Source organism: Pholcus phalangioides, unplaced genomic scaffold (assembly GCF_987345545.1).
Source record: "Pholcus phalangioides strain wild (caught in Gottingen) unplaced genomic scaffold, Ppha-v1.0 ptg000012l_1, whole genome shotgun sequence".
NCBI lineage: Eukaryota > Metazoa > Arthropoda > Arachnida > Araneae > Pholcidae > Pholcus > Pholcus phalangioides.
Genome location: NW_028301605.1, coordinates 15,048,611 through 15,066,886, shown reverse-complemented (window position 1 = coordinate 15,066,886; position 18,276 = coordinate 15,048,611). Strand labels below are relative to the sequence as shown.

The 18,276-nt window shown below is 38.5% G+C and overlaps 1 protein-coding gene across 2 annotated transcripts in view; it reads right to left on the bottom strand.

Annotated features, from left to right (window-relative positions):
- LOC149079639 (TBC1 domain family member 2B-like) overlaps positions 1-15,634 on the bottom strand; it is a 109,240-nt gene extending 93,606 nt beyond the window's left edge. Inside the window, exons 1-12 of one of the 2 annotated variants that reach the window (XM_089240236.1) lie at positions 15,010-15,634; positions 10,886-11,036; positions 10,534-10,750; positions 7,819-7,991; positions 5,705-5,832; positions 4,249-4,389; positions 2,919-3,153; positions 2,670-2,776; positions 1,187-1,266; positions 590-683; positions 349-463; positions 50-195 (exon numbers count right to left, since the gene is read on the bottom strand). In XM_089240236.1, the coding sequence (XP_089096362.1) occupies positions 50-195; positions 349-463; positions 590-683; positions 1,187-1,266; positions 2,670-2,776; positions 2,919-3,153; positions 4,249-4,389; positions 5,705-5,832; positions 7,819-7,991; positions 10,534-10,750; positions 10,886-11,036; positions 15,010-15,434 (2,012 nt within the window). In that variant the 5' untranslated portion in view covers positions 15,435-15,634. Of the gene's footprint in view, positions 1-49; positions 196-348; positions 464-589; positions 684-1,186; positions 1,267-2,669; positions 2,777-2,918; positions 3,154-4,248; positions 4,390-5,704; positions 5,833-7,818; positions 8,079-10,533; positions 10,751-10,885; positions 11,037-15,009 lie in introns of both variants that reach the window. The other variant, XM_089240235.1, reaches the window with a different exon arrangement.
- Positions 15,635-18,276: the final 2,642 nt, after the last annotated feature.

The following is an 18,276-nucleotide window of genomic DNA, read 5'->3' as shown; positions in this document are numbered from 1 at the left end:
TTAAGTCAATTTAAAATAAGAGAACTATTGTATACATATAAATGCATACCCTTTCCATATTCTTCCTTTGTATTCCCGTGGAATGCCTTGTCTGAGGAGGGTTTTCAATTCTGGACTTCGTTGAAGATCCTTGTGTCCTAATGTTACTATGAAGTTGTCCCATTTGACTCGCCATGATGCCATTTCAGCCTCATCCTGAAAAGGTAAAAATTCAACATCAGAATACAGAAGAAAACATACAAAAACTATGATGAATATATGTTATTAGCATGCAGAAATTATAATGTGATACATTTCATACCAATGATCATGATCCATAGTCAAATGCAATTACAAACGGAAGTTTACCTTAGCTTTATTCACGATATCCTCAGAGCGTTGTTTCAAATTGGCAGCCTTAAGAGGCAATATGTCATCTTTACCCCATCTGTAGTTAAAGCCCAGATCATCATAGACATTTTCACTGTGGAAGAAAATATGCTTAAAATTATTCAAGATGAATAGTACATTATGTTGGAAAAACATCTTTATGTGAAAGAGCAACAATAGAGCTTATAGGAAAAATGAGATAAAATAAGAAAGTATGTACATGGACCAGTACGGAAAGGACTCCTCTGCAGGATTTTCTACTATTGCTTCATTTAACAGTCTATTCACCACATCACCAACATTACCAGCCGCATCTAAAATGAAATAAAAGTCTAATAGAATATCCACAAAACTTTCAAGTTTTCATAAATGATTTGAAAAGATAAGAAACGTCTAATGATGATGGAGATACAAATTAAATTAAATGAGTATTCTATATGAGTAGTATATCTCTTTAAGTCAAAGGCCCAGAATCTTCTATGTTGTGGGATAATTTGATGAGTTGAACTAATGAGAACTCAAAAGATTTTTGTTGGCTGCCAAGCACAGAGCCAGTCCTGGTCATTTTTCAAGTGTAAGCGAATAATATTTTGATGTTAAAAATTTGCCCCTCCCCTTTAGTTTGTGCACTTAAAAATGCCTCCCTTTAGTTTTTTTTGGCACCCTAAAAAAATCTGATATCCCTTGTGTTGGCACCTTCTGAAGCTGCGTAGAGTTCTTAGTTTTTCTTCTTTCCGCGCATTTCTTAGTTCCCAGGATTCAAGATCTGGCCCTGGCTGTGCATTCAACTTTACAAGATTCGACTGAATTTTCTTACCTTGTTTATTAAGCTCATTCAGTAAGAAAAGCAATTTGCTCTGAATTTGACAGCTCCTAGCTTCCCATTCACTGCATTTCCTATACAGTATAGAAAATACAACAACGTGAATACAAGGAATTATGTTAAACTTGAATATTTTCAATCATTTTCATATGTGTTATGCATTATATTAATACAATAGAGCCATTTTCTCTGTGGGATCAAATATATCTTGAGCATTATCTTGTTACCCATTATTTTAGAGAATTAAGAAAATAAATTTATATAGTAACACTTATCATTATATAGATCACAGTTGGGTTTAAAACACAGGCCTGAGCCATTTCAACTTCCATTTTTAAAATAAGTGTTGAAGATTTATAGCTCTTTAGGGTATTTCCAAAATTGTATGCGATGCAGCTTCCAGATTTCCAACTTTGAGAAGCGAATATGAATGCCGCTCTTTATTCTGAGAAATTCTCTCTGCAAAGAGCAGGCAGACCTTTAACATGATGCTTACATAACATGAAAATTCAGGCACCTGACACCAGCATCGCAACTAGAAACTTTGCCGGGCCATTGCTGATCATTCTAGCAAAAACATGTTTTGTCCAAGAATTTGATAACTGTCATAAAAATTAAGCATTTGCTCATTGCTCTGACCTAATATAGTCTAAGGCTGGGATTACACTATAAAAGTTTTCTAAAAGTTCTTTTATAAAGTTTGAGAAATTCAACCAATAAGATTATCCATTGCATTTGCTCGAATGTAACCTATGAGCTTTATTGGTTGGATTTTTCAAGTTTTAGAAAAGGAATTTTATCAAACTTTCATAGTGTAATCCCGGCCTAATACAGATATTGCATTTTGTATGGTTTTTGCATGTTCAGAGATTGGAGAAATATATTGTCACCTTAGAACATCATGCTTTGCAGTGCAATTCCTTAATTTTTTGCTCCTCTAATTCGAATCTTAAATCATGCCCCCCCCCCAATGGTAGGGCTGACAGGGCTCCAGCCCTGGGGCTCAGAACAGTTAACATCATTTTTTGTTTTTGTCATAAATTTGATATAGCAGGACCCATGAAAAATCTGGCTTGGAGTTCACCAAAGATATCAGCTTAGGGGCCCCTGATCCAGAATGGGGGTGGGGGCATATCTTCAACATATGATCAAAGAATAAAAAAATAATTTTCAGTCTACAATTTTTTCCCATTTAGCTTATTTAATCTACGATAACAAATATGCTTAGTATCTGGCATTTGCAATAAACCAAGATTTATCTCAGCAAAAGCAATTTTAAAATTCAAGCTATCTGAACGTAGTTCATAAAACACAAAGGATCCCAAAATGCAGAGAACAGACAAATCTCACAATTCAATCCATTATTTTTGAGTCCTGATATTTAAGAATTTTCTTGAACCTGTGACTCAAATTTCTCAGTATGCTGGCTGATGCAGAGGAAAACTGTAAATAAATAAGTCACAATATTTTTACGTACATTGAAAGCACAAGTTCTCTTTGCTCAGAGTCACTCCTCAACTGATTCAGCTCGATAACTTCTTTATTAAGAAACTTGTTCTGCAGTTCAAAGGCTTGAACAGCTATCTGGGCACAGTTTCAGAAGGAAGGAGAGAAAAACAAATAAAAAATGAATAAAAATGTTCTGGAGAACGTATTGAATATGAAATACTTATAAAGCATAGAACAAGAAGATCATATAACATGCAATTAGTATCATTCTAAATACCTTTAGATTATCTATATCATTCATGTCTCTGAGTGACTCTGAAGATTTCTGCATTTCGGGTGATGAAATTATGACACCACTATCAGGCTGATCTCCTTGATTTTTCTCTTTTTTCTCAGTTTCTAGATCAAATATTTCATTTGTTAGAGAAACTATAGTTTGATCTTTCTGCTGAAGTAACTCTTGGAACACACTTTTCTCTTGTTGTAAATTCGTCACTTCTGTCTTTAGAGCACTACATAGGAAAAAAATATTTTTCAGCAAGACTGCTAATTTTTATAGATTTTGTCCACCCTTTTTTTAGTAAATGTTTTTAGTTATACAATATATTTCAACATGAGGAGCTTATTTTCAAAAGGGAACATTTCCACAATTACTAAATTTACAGTAAAAGTAAAAAAAACTTTTTCTTCTTCAGAACGGACTGCTTTACAAAAGTGGAAAATAGCTCAACAGGTAGTAAATGGGAGTGGTGCATGCACGCATTCACTTCTGGCACAACTCAATTGATAGCAAATTGCCCATGGTGATAGACCAGGGTTAGCAGACTCTAACAGGCTCAGTTTGAATGACTAAGTGAATGTTAGCAGACTCCTCCACTAAGACCTTTTTTTTCATTTCGTCAACGGAAATCAATGTATTTTGTGTGCAATCCATTAACAAACAATCCTCATTAGAGGTACATTTTTTTCTGTCCCATTGGGTGCCCATTATTGATAGGTTTTACAATAGAATGCGACTTTTGAAAGTGCTTCTAAAAATATGCCGTTTTGAAAAAAGTACCCCTAATGCCAGCAGGAACAACTGCTTTGTTATGTTCCCTTTTGAATGAAAAATACCAAAGTGAATGAACAAGGTAGACATGCTCCCTTTTGGTAGAAATGACCAGCTTTACATTGTAAATTCTACCAAAAATATTCCAGTTTGAATAAACCCTGTTGCATAATCTAACAAAGCTCATCTCGAAAATTCAGAAGCAATTGCAAAGTGCATTTTGAAAAAAAAAAAGTGGAAAGGTTTCCTTTAGAAAATAAGCTCCTCATATGATGAGACTGTAATATTTCAAATTTACTATAATACAGACTCATTTAGAAAGGATACTGGGGCCACCTACACATTAAAAAAAAAGAAGTTTAATTTAATTTTATAAACATTTACTTGGATAAACAAATAATTTTTTAGTCTGTGATAAATGTTTAAAGTGGAGTATTTCCAAAAGAAAGGAAAAAAATTCAAAAAAGAAACAATAAAAAAATTAATTAAAGAAATCACAAGAGCTACACAATAAACCAAAAGAAAACACTCGCACACACACGAAAGAAAAGCTCACTTGATATGACGTTGCAGTTTTTCAACTTGTTCTTTTTGATCAACTAGATCGTATGTCAATCTGTGTATTTGTTCATTTTTCAGGTTCACAACATCATCATCAACAGATAAACTTCCGTCATTTAAATTTTTCCGATTAATCCTAGAAATAAATATTTAAATTGAATCAAGACAAAAAGAAAAGTTAACAAAAATGTAGAAAAAGTGTTTCTTACATCTTTAAAATATAAAGAAAAATTTCTCATTATATCACACATCAAGAAACAAAGAAAAAGCATAATGTAATGAATGACTTCATGCGGGTTTAATGTTGGTTGAAATTTTTCACAAAAGTTCTAATAAAAGGTGTGACGCATTCGAATGCACACTATAAAGAGACATGATGTCGATAGGGGTTTATTATATAACAATAGGGTTGGAAATTGATTAAAAGTTTTAACTGATTAATCAAAATTTTTTGTCCTATTGATCAAATTTTAGCCAAATATTTTTTGTAACTATATAATATTAACTGATACTATAAGAATATTTTTTATTCCTTTCATAAACCTATTCGTTAGTTTTAAACAAATATAAGAATAAATTAAGAAATCAAGGCTGCCCACATGAAGCAACTTAAGATGCTGAACAATATTTGCCAAATCTTGGAGTTTCTTCACTTTGATCTTTTGTAATTTAGTGAAAACTAATTTCATAATGAATGAAAGTTTTAAAAATAAGGTCTAACTCTGAAACCCTGGGCCAGGCATGGATCCAGAAAAGGGGAAAGTGGGGGAGTAAAGGGAATGTGGTTACTTATCCATCTCTAACAGCCAAATTACATAGAAAAAATTGGTTTATGTAAACTATAGGACAATTCAATAAACCTACATAATAAATCACCCCTCCTCGCACCAGGGACCATTGCAGAGGGACTGTCTTGGAGGGAAGGGGTATTTTTTCAAGACATGAGGTTGTAATCCCACCTCCACACGCCTGCCTATCAGTGGCGTCGGAACCAGGGTTGCCGAGGGAGCTCGAGCCCTTGGTAATTTGTGACATGGGTCTTGGCACCCCCCGATAATTTATGGCATGGGTCTAAGCACCCTGAATTGATTCAGATGTCAAAATTTCCTTTATAAAGATCAAGATGAGCACCCACAAGTTCCAAACACTTCCGAAGCCCCTGCTGCCTATACACCAATAATAAAATTTTTTCACTAGGGGAGGAGGGGTGATAATTGCCTCCTCCACTCCCCCTCTGTATCTGCCCATGTAGAGAAATAAGGAGCCTACAGTGAATTAATCTCTCATAGTCCTAATTACATACAAAAAATATTTTCCTGCAATTCGACATCAACTCTGCAATATATTAGCTTCAACTTGTAAGGCACATTTAAAATGCTAAATAGTTTAATAAATAACATCATTCATCAGGAAAAAAAAACCCATTAATAATTGATCATAAATTAACTCACAGCATTTCCTTTTCTCTCAATGCAGCTTCTAACTGAACCTTCAAATCTTTTATTAAAATTCGACTTGCCGTAAGCTCATCTTGCAGACTGGAGATTTCTTCATTCAACGATGAAATTTCTTCATTCACCTGTAATAATGAGAAATAAATTTTTTTAGGGGCTGTTCAAGTATTACGGCAGCAAATTTTTAGCCATTTTGACTCCCCCTCGTCAGCTCTGCCCCCTACCCCCTAACGCATCTTAGTGGAATCAGAGATGTACGCTCGGAGGGGGGTATAGGGGGGATAATGTACCCCTTTCCCCCAGATGCTCAAAAATTTATTTTTTAATCAAAAAATATTTTAAAAAAATTGAAAGAAAATACCATTATATGTTATTACAATCAATTTCTGTTAATTCCAGTGCTATTTTGAAAACTAAAGAAATCAAAATTTCTGTTTAAGAAGTTCATTGTGACCCACCCTATAAGCCATATATGACCCTTAGCCCGTGGACCAAATGTGGCCTGCCCCCTCACACCTAATTTTGTAAAAATGAATTAAGCTGCACATTTACAGATCGCTTAAGTGACCCGTGGCTCAATTCCAGAGCATTTAAGCAGGTGTGGCTTATTTTCAGATCACTCAAGTAGGCCCGTGTTACATTCACAGATCACTTAAGCGACCCGCGACACACTTCTACAACATTTAAGCGATCCATGGCACATTCAGAGATGCTTGAGTGACATGCGGAACAGTTTTAGATCACTTAAACGGCCCCCAATGTGGTTCTACATCACTCAAGTTACCTGCGGCACAGTTCCAGAGCACTTAAGTGGCCCGCATCACATTTCTAGATTACTTGAAGGATCCGCGAAAGATTTAGAGATCACTAAATTGCGGCTCTGTAGAGGACTTATCAATAGAGAGAATGTTAGTTCAGGTGCCCGCAAACTGGTGAAAAATTTTTCTTGTTTTTAGCATACTGAGTGAGATGCCATCAATAATATTTCATATTTTTATAACGGTTGGTTGATGACGTAAGCATCATTCAAACACTCCCCCTCTCCATAAAAAGTCAGAAAATCAGAAACACTCTCCCCTCCCATCAATGCTGACATATTACTTGAATGACCCCTTAACAGCTTTAATAATGAAAGTAAAATTTCTTGAATAATCATTTGATCATTTTTGTTGCACCACGGACATTTTCTGCACACAAGGGCTAATTATATTGGGACCTAAAATTTATTGCCGATTCCAAACGGCAGGCTTGTTTCTATACTCATCGAGAGGTTGGTGCGCTAGCCCCTCGAAGGGGGACTCCCTGCGGTAGCAATATTTTCTGTGGTCATGTCGTCATTTCTGTTGTACCCCTGTATCAGGAACGGTGGGAGGAGGGAAGGCTGATAATTTCAGCGGATGCAACGCCTCTGTAATAGAAGATTTTATTGATAGGGAGGTTAATGACAATGTTAGTTGCTACTGACAATATTAGTAAAAACCTCTACCCTACTTTTTAAAATTCTTTTTAATCTTTTGCAATAATATTTTTTTTGCAAAATTGGCCGCCATTACCATTTTCTTTTCGCTTACTCCATAACAGCCTCTCACGTACCCCCTAGGGTACGAGCACCCCTGGTTGGGAACCACTGTATTAGGGGAACTAGATAATGGTGACCAAAAACACCATATAAAAACGTAACTTGTACTATTCATAGATCCGAAAAAAAATAGGAAATACGAAGGAAAAGAAAGTTATAGGAGAGGTCGGTTCGCTAACCCCTCGATGGGGGACTCCCTGCGGTAGCAATTTTTTCTGCAGTCATGTCGCCGTTTCTGGTGTACCCGTGTCAGGAAAGTTTTCTGACAAGGACGAACCGGTATCAAACTCGCGATACCTCTACACATTCTTAGGTACTTTAGGCGAGTATCTTATAGACCTGGGCTACCGCGCCCAATTTCTTGAATAAGAAAAAAATATTTGTATATATACAAGATAGGGAGGAGAATGGGTGGTCAAGAAACTTAGACCAGGAGTGAAAGAGAGGGGCAAAATTTGTATAGGCCACCAGGCAGCAAAGACACAAAAAAGATTTTTTAAAAAATCACAGAAAATCACACTTTTGAACATACCTTGGTGTCTAGATTTTTGGATAATCTTCTAGCATTCAATGCATCATTTTCACTGGCCATTTTTCGAAAAGATGATATTCTGGAGCGAAGTGCTGAAAAACTCTGAGTTTTAGGTTTACTTGATGACAATGCAGATGGTGTTTCTTTCAAAGAAGAGATATCATTGTCGAGATCTGTGAAAAAAGTTGAATTACTACAAGCATCACCAGCGCCTTGAAGCTTCTCTTTAGGAGGCACTTGTTCATTATCTGGACTAGACACTACATTTAAGGATGGGAAAAGCAACAATTATTTGACAATGAATTCTAATAACTGCGCATGCAGAGAGAACTTTGACATTAAACCAACACACACACATTACTCACCAGTCTTCTTACACAAAAACATATGACACTCAAAAATTGGATTCATTTCAGTCTTCTTAGTGGAAAAGACACCTAACTAATAGATATGGTTCGAAACCCAGACTTTCTTTTCAAACTGAGCACAACTCTGGTCTATTGCCATGGGGAATTCACTACTGATTGAGTTGTGAGTATCACAATTTCAATAATTAGAGTCAAATTTCTTCATACCTAACAGTCTAAGTGTGTATGTGGTGTTGAATGTGATGTTTTAGCACCGCTCTGGCACCGGTGGGGTATCAATATATACTACTACTGAACCACACACGCACCTTGTTCATATTCATCTTCAGAACCTCTACATGTTGGAATGTGCATGTACCTCTTGTGAACCTAACGTGAGAAGTTTGTTTCTGTGTAACACTTCGTATAGTGCTGCCATCCATTTTTCAAACTATGAGTGAAATGCAATGATTGAAGATTTGTACCATTGTAGGCCTGTTGTTCTCTGTGGCAACATTTTTTGAAGGGGTGATCAATATGCATTTATCAATAAATACAGCGTACTACTCTCAATCAATGTAGGTATACCAGGAATGCACATACATATTCTGACAGGTTTGGCAATTAAATCCATAGTTTCAATCATTTACGCATGCAATGCAGGAGGAGGATGTTGGAGTTCTACCCCCCCCCCCCCCAGCCGAGATTACAGTGTTATTTTGTCGGAAAAGACGTAAACCTTCCCTCCTACAGAAGAAAAATTTTGTTGACCCGCCCTCCGAAAAAAACCCTGCGTATACCTATAGTTAGCAATACTAGCTGCCTTGTATATAGCATGTAAAGTTTTAATTGTTAACTTATGTGATTACAAGGGATGCCAAACTTTTACAAGTACAAAATGTTTGGCAACTGGTTTGCAGTAAACCAGTTGTTGAATCATTCAAATCCAACTACAGGGCTGTCTCAGAAACATCATGGGGACCCCAGGCAAAAATGCTTAGAGACCCAAATCTGGCCGGAATCACCAGCTTCTATCAGAGAAGGACAAACGCCCAAAAATATTTACATGCTCAACTTAAAATAATATATGCCTGAATTAATATTTCATATGATAGCATCCTACATGCAATTGAAAAAAAAAATACATGATCTGTCAAAATGTTTTACATGCCCTGGCTACAGTGCCCACTTGGAAGGGGAGGGGGGCTGAATGGGCCCAGAAGGGGTCTAAATGCAAATTCTTGCACAGGAATGGCTAGTTATGGCACTTCCTGGCCATGACGAGCAACACTTTGTTCAGCTCTGGCTTAATCCCAGGCAGAGCTGGACAAAATTTACATGCCAGACTAAAGATATACATACATGCTCCAATCAAAATTTGATATGCTCGCATGTGGTTGAAAAAACATATGCCTGTCTAAATTTTTACATGCCCTAGGCATGTTGGGCAATAAATTTGTCCAGCCTTAGCATGCATACCTGCACTCAAAAATCTTGCTTCCAGGCAGATCTGGACAAAACCTTCAAAAATTTACATGCCAGACTTAAGATAGTACATGCCTGAATCAATATATGATATGCTAGTGTTGTGCATGTGGTTGGAAAAAAAAAAATTCCAGGCTGAAGTGGATTTTAGTTGGTTGAGGCCTAGGTGAAAGAGAAAACATTGGGCCCCTTAACTTAGAAAAAAGTGTAATACTTGGGTTTTTTTGGGTTGCTTCAGAAGTCTGGGCCCTAGACACAACCCCAGTGTACCCACTGTTAAATCTGACTTTGATTCCAGGTCAAAATTTTTTCATACCAGGGTATATCCAGCAATACATTGGCAATAAGACCAGCCCTGGCTTGAATAATCATGCCCCGAAATCTTGGTCCCAGGTGGAGCTGGAAAACATCTATAAAAATTTACATGCCAGACTTAAGATAGTACATGCTGTAATCAATATCTAATATATCAACATTGTGCATGTGGTTGCAAAAAAAAAAGAAAGAAAGAAGAAATACACACCCAGGGCATATCGGGCAATAGATTTGTCTAGCCCTGGTCTTTTTATCATGAGTCCCTTCTATGAACCTGAGTTCCTAGGCCCATGATGATGAATGATGATATGTGACCTGGTCAAGGCCACCTCGTCATCACGGACGCTTTGGAGAAAGAAGTTGGTCAGATAACTAGCTCAAACAGATGCAGCACCATGAAGTGCACATGCTTCCAAGTGCCTTCCTTGCCTTCGCTCCACCTCTAAACAAAAGTTTTGCCCCATTTATACAAAAACAAACCAAATTATATAACCACTGTTCCGTTTTCATTTGATTCACTCTTATACATTGGATAATTTCAGAGCGAATAAGCAATCAAGTTACTCACATTCAGAATACAACTTGTATGATTTTGTGACCTGCATTTTCAGATTGCTGAACTTCTGCTGCGCTAATGCCAATGGATTGTTTTGGAAAGAAGACTCTTCACCAACAACATCAATTGGACAGTCTACCGGAGTCATAAGTTGCACCTGGTTACCTTCACTAGCCTTGAGCAGATCGTTACCGGATACACTGCTAGCGAGAAGACCACTACGTGGACGCTATTCAAACACACAGAGAGAGAGAGAAAGAAAAAAAAACACATATGTGGGTCAACTAGTTCATACAAGACATGCGCTATGAAATTGAAATCGTCAATGAAAATGTATCAAATGAAAAATCGTTCATGATTATACCATAGATGATACCGAGCATGATTGGGATTGCTTTCTGATCTGCTCGGTTCTTAGCAAGCTGTTGGCTCTTCTGAATTTCTGTAGCTCCTGAAGCCAAAACAAACACGTTTGTCGATTATTAGCCTCTAAAAAGTAGTCTTTGCCAGGTACGCTAAAAAAATAATCAAAATTGAAAATATTATCACCATTATATGATATTGATATACAGTGAAACCTCACTACAAAAATACTCAATATAGCGATAAATACTTCTACAACAATATTTTTTTCAAGTTTTGTTTGGAAATATTTCGAGAAAGATGTACTCCCCTCTTGTTAATACAAGATATACTGAAAACAGTGGAGTATTAACACGTGGGGCCTACCTGGGCACAACGTGGGGTCCTCAAGAGAAGAGGGGCCCAAACAAAAATGAGAGCTAGTTTAAATTTTCTAGAATTAACCAGGTGGAGCCTCAGAAAAATCATTTGGCCCGGGATACTGAGAGGTTTTGGAAAAAATTTCATCTCTGCCACTACCGGAGACACATAATTAGCCAGTTTTTCAGTAAATTTTTTATTAACAAGAGTGGAGAGAGCACATATTCCTCGAAATATATACTGCTATCTGGTGGCCTCAAGTCAATTGTTAGACATTATTAGCCGATTGTTGCCACAGTCCATCACATGGTACCATTCAGCATATATATATAAGCACTCCAAAGGTGAATTATTCTATCACTGTGTAGCTTTCAGTTTGTAGAGCACTTAACTGGCAATCGAGGGAACCGAGTCCATGCTCTGGTAGCGGCAGAGAAGAAATTTCTCCAAAAATCAGTACCTCTTCATAATTAACCAGTTTTACAATATATCTTGTAGCTGCTGCAGTGGTCAAATGGTAATAAAGATGGACTTGCATCGCGGGGACCTGGGTGTGAACCCCACTGTTGCCACAGTGGTGGTCGGATGAAGTTGGTTTTCAGTGGTTTTCGAATTTGAGGTGCAAATTTGAGCTTATCTCCCCATCAAAAAGCCTCGCCACAGAGAGCAACAGGCCTACAAACAGTACAAATATCCAGTCACTACACATCACTCACTTCACTTCTGAGATATAGATGGCAGCACTGAAAAATCGCACACAGCACTAGATATGCACTCAGACTGTAAGGTCATTTGATCATTTTTGTCGTACCACAGTCATTTCCTGCACACAAGGGCTAATTAGACCGGGACCTACAATTTATTGCCGAATCCGAATGGCAGGCTTATTTTTTTATACTCATCGAGAGGTTGGTGCACTAACCCCTCGATGGGGGACTCCCTGCAGTAGCAATTTTTTCTGCGGTCATGTCACCGTTTCTGTTGTACTCCTGTGTCAGGAAAGTTTTCTGACAAAGATGAACCAGGTATCAAACTCGCGACACCTCTAAACATCCTTTGGTACTTTAGGCGAGTATCTTATCGACCTGGGCTACCACACCCAGGTTAGGTACTTACACTTCCGGCACAACTCACTAGGTGGTAAATTGCTTATGGCGATAGACCTGAGTAGTGCTCGGTTTGAAAAAAAAAGTAGAGTTTTTTTGGTTAACAAATTTGGAGCAATGAATTGGGTATATAAAGGCAAATCAAATTTTTTATCGGAAAAAAAAATTCACACACACACACAAAATCAGAGTTTCACCAAAAATCACTTTTTCGTATAGCAAGAGTGCACCAATTCCAGTGCAAAAAATGGGTTCCAATCTTGTCCTACAAAAACAGAGTCATTGTTGCAGCATTATGGGATTGACCTTGTGTGGGCATAGTACTGAACTTTCATAGTAAGGATACAGTTTCAGACCTTGTTGGCAGCACAGTGTTGGTGGTGGTTGACTCCTACTCCTAACAAGATCATGAGCCCACTGCTATCTCAACGAAGAGCATGTGGTCAAAGAAGACCTGTGGCGTGCTGGAAGCTGTACATGTATGTGTTGTAAACCCAACTCGAAATCTGTTCGGTGTAATGCTTGTCATGTGTTGTGTTGCCATCTGTCGAGTAGTGGTGAGTGACTGAAGTTTTTCATTTTTCGAGGTGCAAACGCAAGCTGGTCTTCCATTTGGAAAAGTCTCTCTGCTGAGAGCAGGCGGCCACCTGCAACACAATACTGAAACAGAACATGAAAATTTAAGCATTTATTACCTTCATTTCAGAATATGGAAACCAGGTGGCAGAACTGGTAAGAACTTCAAGGCACAAATGCGGGATAGTCTGCCCATTAAAAAGTCTCACCACAGAGGGTATCAGGCCCACAACGAAACAGTTATTCAATCATTACACTTCAGCCATTGTTAGAGAAATTGATGGCAGCACAACACTCATTGGCATACATAAAGGGGGGGGGGTTTGGGGTTCTAACCTCCTCCCCTTGAGCTAAAATTGTAGTGTTATTATGCAGGAAAAAACATAAAAAACCCCTCCTCAGAAGGAAAAAAAAAATCGAAACCCCAGAGAGAATTCTGCATACGCCTATACCAACACTTAATAAACATTACACTGAAACAAACGTCACGTTAGGTTTACAACATGTACACACACATTCCGACACATACCAATTCCTTAGAAATACAATATAGGAATGTGTACGAAGTCCATGTATGGTTGAGTAGTAGTAGCACTAGCAAAAAACATAAAACAAGCACTGACAGACACATTGCACCTGAATGGGACCATGCATGTTGCACCCACACATGGGTCCACAGAGGCACCGCCTGGGGCATTATGTGCAGAGGAGCCTCATGATAATGAGATCTGGTTACAATTTCCCAGAGTATAAAAATCATTGGGTAACATACGCAGAGATAGACTTGAGGGAGGGGTGCACACAAGAATGATGTATAGGCTGGCAGGTATTTCTAGCCAGGTGGGGCACTTATAATGCGCTTAACAAAACGGAGTGTCCGTCACAGAGTTTCCACAATTAACTTGAAAATAAGTTAATTGTTCTCTCATTCAAGATCATGGACCCTTCGAAATCTCTACAAAGACCCACAAGGAGGCCATGGGTCGAAGCACAGATCCAGAGGTGTGATTGGGGCAAGCTTCTCTCTCAAGAGTCGAATAATATGAAGAAAAGTTGTGTGTCCCATGAAATATGAGATGATTTGATTATGATGATTCACAGTCGTTTCTCAGACACATTGACTTGGATCAGTCTGCCTCTGCTCCCTTCGCAGCTGAAGATGTTAGCTCCCCCCCCCCTCCCTCTATTCCAGCTGAAAATATCTGCCCTGGCTTCATTTGTAGCTGAAGATATTTGCCTTTGCCCCATTTGAAGCTCAAGATGTCTGCCTCTGCTTCATTTACAGCTGAAAATGGCTACTTTCAGCTTAATTCCCAACTGAAGATAGATATCTGTCTCAGCTTCATTCACAACTAAAGATAGATATCTGTCTCAGCTCATCCACAGCTGAAGATGTCTGCCTCCAGTTGATTCAGAGCTGATGATGCTTGCCTCGACTGCAACGGAAGATGTGTACCTGTGCAGCTTTATTTGAATCTAAAGATGTTTACCTTTGCCCCATTTCAGAACTTCATTCAAAACTGAAGTATCTACCTCAGCTCATCCGCATCTGAAGAGACGAGCACCTTCGCTCTATTTGAATCTGAAGATGTCTGCCTCTACTCAGACGTGGATGCAGTCGGGGATGGGGTGTAAATATGAACAGCCACCAGACCAGAACATGGTCCCAGCTCTGCCCCTCAAGAAGAAATGGGAACGATCAACCCCCTCAGAGACAAATAAAATGGGAAAATTTTGTCCCGCAAAATACAGGACGATGAAACTCAAAACCATTCACCCCCCCCCCCCAAATCAGTGTCGCCTTAACGTATGGAGCCAGCCCTGCCTGGGGGACTCAAGAGAAGAGGGTCCTCACAAAAATGAGAACCGATTGAAATTTTCAAGAATTTTCCAGATAAGGCCTCAGAAAAATCACTTGGTCCCAGGGGGCCAATTATGCTCTAAAGAAAGCTCTGCCCCCAACTACTCAGTGCTGGATCCGCCCCTACTTGGACCTCTGGTTAAGAACCCTCGGGTTTGTGTTGGGGGGGGGGGAGGGGAAGGGGGGTGGGGTAGGATAAAAAAAATACCAGCAAGATGGTACCTGATGGTGAAGTAACCGGTCCTCTCCTTGTTGGAGACGTCGAAAGTGAAAGTCGCCTTGGAGACGTCGATCTCGCCAAGGGGTTCCGAGTCGTTCGGGGACCGATAATAATACAGCTTGCAGTTATCTTCGTAGAAGACGAACCAACGCCTCTTGAACGTTTTCAAGATACCGCGAGTCGCCAACTTGTTTAGATAACCGCACAACCTACCGTAGCACTGCTTGTTGTTGTTTTGGATCTGCGAGGACTGCCGCTGCTGACTACCGATCGCGCCAGCGTTGTTTGTCGTCGTTGTCGCCCTACGCATCTGGACGTCATCTGTCGCTGTATCATCGAAGCTGATTAGATCACTGTTGATCGTCGCCGCAGACGTCCTCCCACTGGTGGCGTCTTCGCTGTTGCTGCTCGCAGTACTAGACGACATCTTTTCTCTCTCTGTATTTCTTTAACCTTCAAAATTGGGATGGACGGCTCGACCGATTCATTGGCACAGTGTGAAAGGATATTGGCTATAAACGGGCGTTAATTGGGAAAGACGCCCTTTTAAATGAACGCCCATTTGTTTTTGTTTACAAATTTAAAAGTCACTGCACATGAGGAACGCCAACGTAAACAATAGGGTGTGATTAGTATCGCCCTCTATAACGTCTGGAAATATTTTCCCAGGATTTTCTCACGCAGGTGACGTCATAACTACGTAATGGTAGGCAAATGTTATCTTTATTATTCGCATGACAAAAGACGTAAAAATTAATTCAGTTGAGTTTTTTTGAAAACATAAAATAATTTTGGCATTTTATGTTCATAAAAACAGTCAAGATCACCAAAATTACGACAAAATGTGGACACATGGTCTTAGTGAAAATACATTCCAAATTACTTAAGAAATCTGTACAAAACTTATGCTGCCGTCTAGCGACACGTCTGAGAACGAAACTCAAAGTTTTTAGTTACTCAAACAATAAATAGATAGTAGCACTAGTTCTAATTTCATAAGAAACAAGATATCTTGGCGCTAAATTTAAACTGGAAATAAAAAGTACTTTCATTCACTTTCATTCACTTTCATTCTCGAATGAACAATTAATTTGAAAACGTAACACTTTGCACTAACGATTTGATTACTTTGCATAAAAATTTGTAAAATTTTCTTAACAAAAAATTCGAATACTCGACTATAATTTGATAAACTAGCACAGTGGTTCTCAACCGGGGGCCATATGGCCTCGGGGGGGCCCTTGGATATTCAAGAGGGGGCCACGGATGAAAATCTTACAAAAGGGGAGCCACGACTACTGATACGGGAGCCACGATGAAGTTTGTGAAATTAAATTTTTTTTAGTCACTGACTAAAAAACTTAATTTCAAACAAAATGCATAGAATATATAATTCGCAATTTTTCCGCTATTCGAGTAACATTAACATGAGGAAGGAAATAAAAAAAGCGTTGCATGTAATCTCGCAAGGGCGTAGCGAGGGGGGGGGGGAACTTGGGGGTCTGGTTCCCCCCCCCCCCCCCGAAATGTGAGAAAATGTCCGAAAAAAGGGAAAAAGATGGCCAAATCCATTATTCTGTCACTTTGGTCCCCCTCCGAAATGAAAGTGGTCCCCCCCGAACAAATTTCTGGCTACGCCCCTGTAATCTCGTTGGGTTTACGACTTGGGGGTGACAGTAGGCCTTGACACAAACTACAGAAGAGGTTTAAAGCAAAATGGAGTAACTGTAAAGACAGAAAGTGTTGTGTGTGTTCGAAGACTTTTCATTCAAAGAGGGCTGCCATAAAGAAAGCATACAAAGATTTGTTGACCATTCACTGAAATTCTTTTGAGTGCTGGCAGTAAATGGAATCCAAGAAGTAGATGAGTGGAAAATGAAAGCTTGTAAAAAAACCCATCGTTTTCATGCAATTACAGGCGGATAGCCATCTAGTTTGGCACAAAGCTTTATGAATTTTTGGGGGGGTGGGGTGGCAACCCATTGCCTCTACTGAAAAGAAATAAAGTCGAATTCAGTTATAACGAACTTCAAGAGACCAAATCATACATGGGGGGAAAAATACCCGCGAAATTCATTTTTTTAGAACTACATTGCTGTATAACTTAAGAAACTGTAATTGCATAAATTTGCTGTTGTGTCTCAATCGCAAGTGTTCATATGTCATTCCTTTCAATTTAACAGGAAAAACGTGATTTTGAACATATTTAAGACGGTATTAACGTCATTTGGTTTGTGGATTGGTTTCTATATGCAATCCAAGCAGATAATGTATTGGGATTTCCTCTAAGATTGACACCACATATTTAAAGTTTTTTTAATCTGTACTGTAATGCTTCCTATTAACTGCCCTACTACGTAAGCCTGCTGCTGGCCTACTACTGGCCCGCAACATCCGAAATAATTTCAATGCAATTTTCCTATCCTGCAAGAACAATGTTGTGGACATTAGAAAAAAATTTCTAAAAGGGCGTATGACCACATTTAAAGCAATTTAAATCCGTTTATTTGAGACTCACTGCGTCTGTTGATTTCTCAGAAAAGTGCAATAAATTCTCACGTAAGTCTTCACTTTGAAATGTCCACAACCGGCTCAATGCGTATCTTTGTATCTGTCAACCTAAAATTTGTGGTTTTTAGTGTTGATAATACGCATGCAAAACCAATTCAGCGACGCATTTTCACAATCTGCAAAAACCTCGTGGATTTGATAGTTGGAAATGATGTCTAAATGCCAAAGATTTGGAGTTCGTGTCAAAATGAAATTGTCAAAGAATTGAAATTGAGCTTCGTATAAATGAAATATTTTAATATTGAAAGTTACACATAGAGATTAATCGTAACCACAGTCAAACGTCTCATAAATGTGAAATTTTGACATAAAACTGCGAGTGAGCACGACCTCCTATATAACCAGGTTATCTAGGTGGTCGTGGAGTGAGGCGCGAATCTCCTTGCTCACAAATGGAATTTAAAGGCATTTACGCACAACAGAGCCCCTCTTGGTCATTTTTCTTTTTTTTCTCCCCACCCATTCTTCCTTTTGTTTCCTTCCTAAATTTATAAAAGTAAAATGACATAATCATTATGAAAAGACCGCAAAAGAAATGCAAAAGTTCAATTACTTTAGTTTAGTGGAAAAATAACAGATGTTTTTTTTTTTGGGGGGGGGGGGATACAGTCAACCCCCATTATAATGAACTCCAAGAGACCGGAGTAATAAAGAAATTTCGTTAAATTTCAGATTTTTATATTGTTCCTATGTAAACT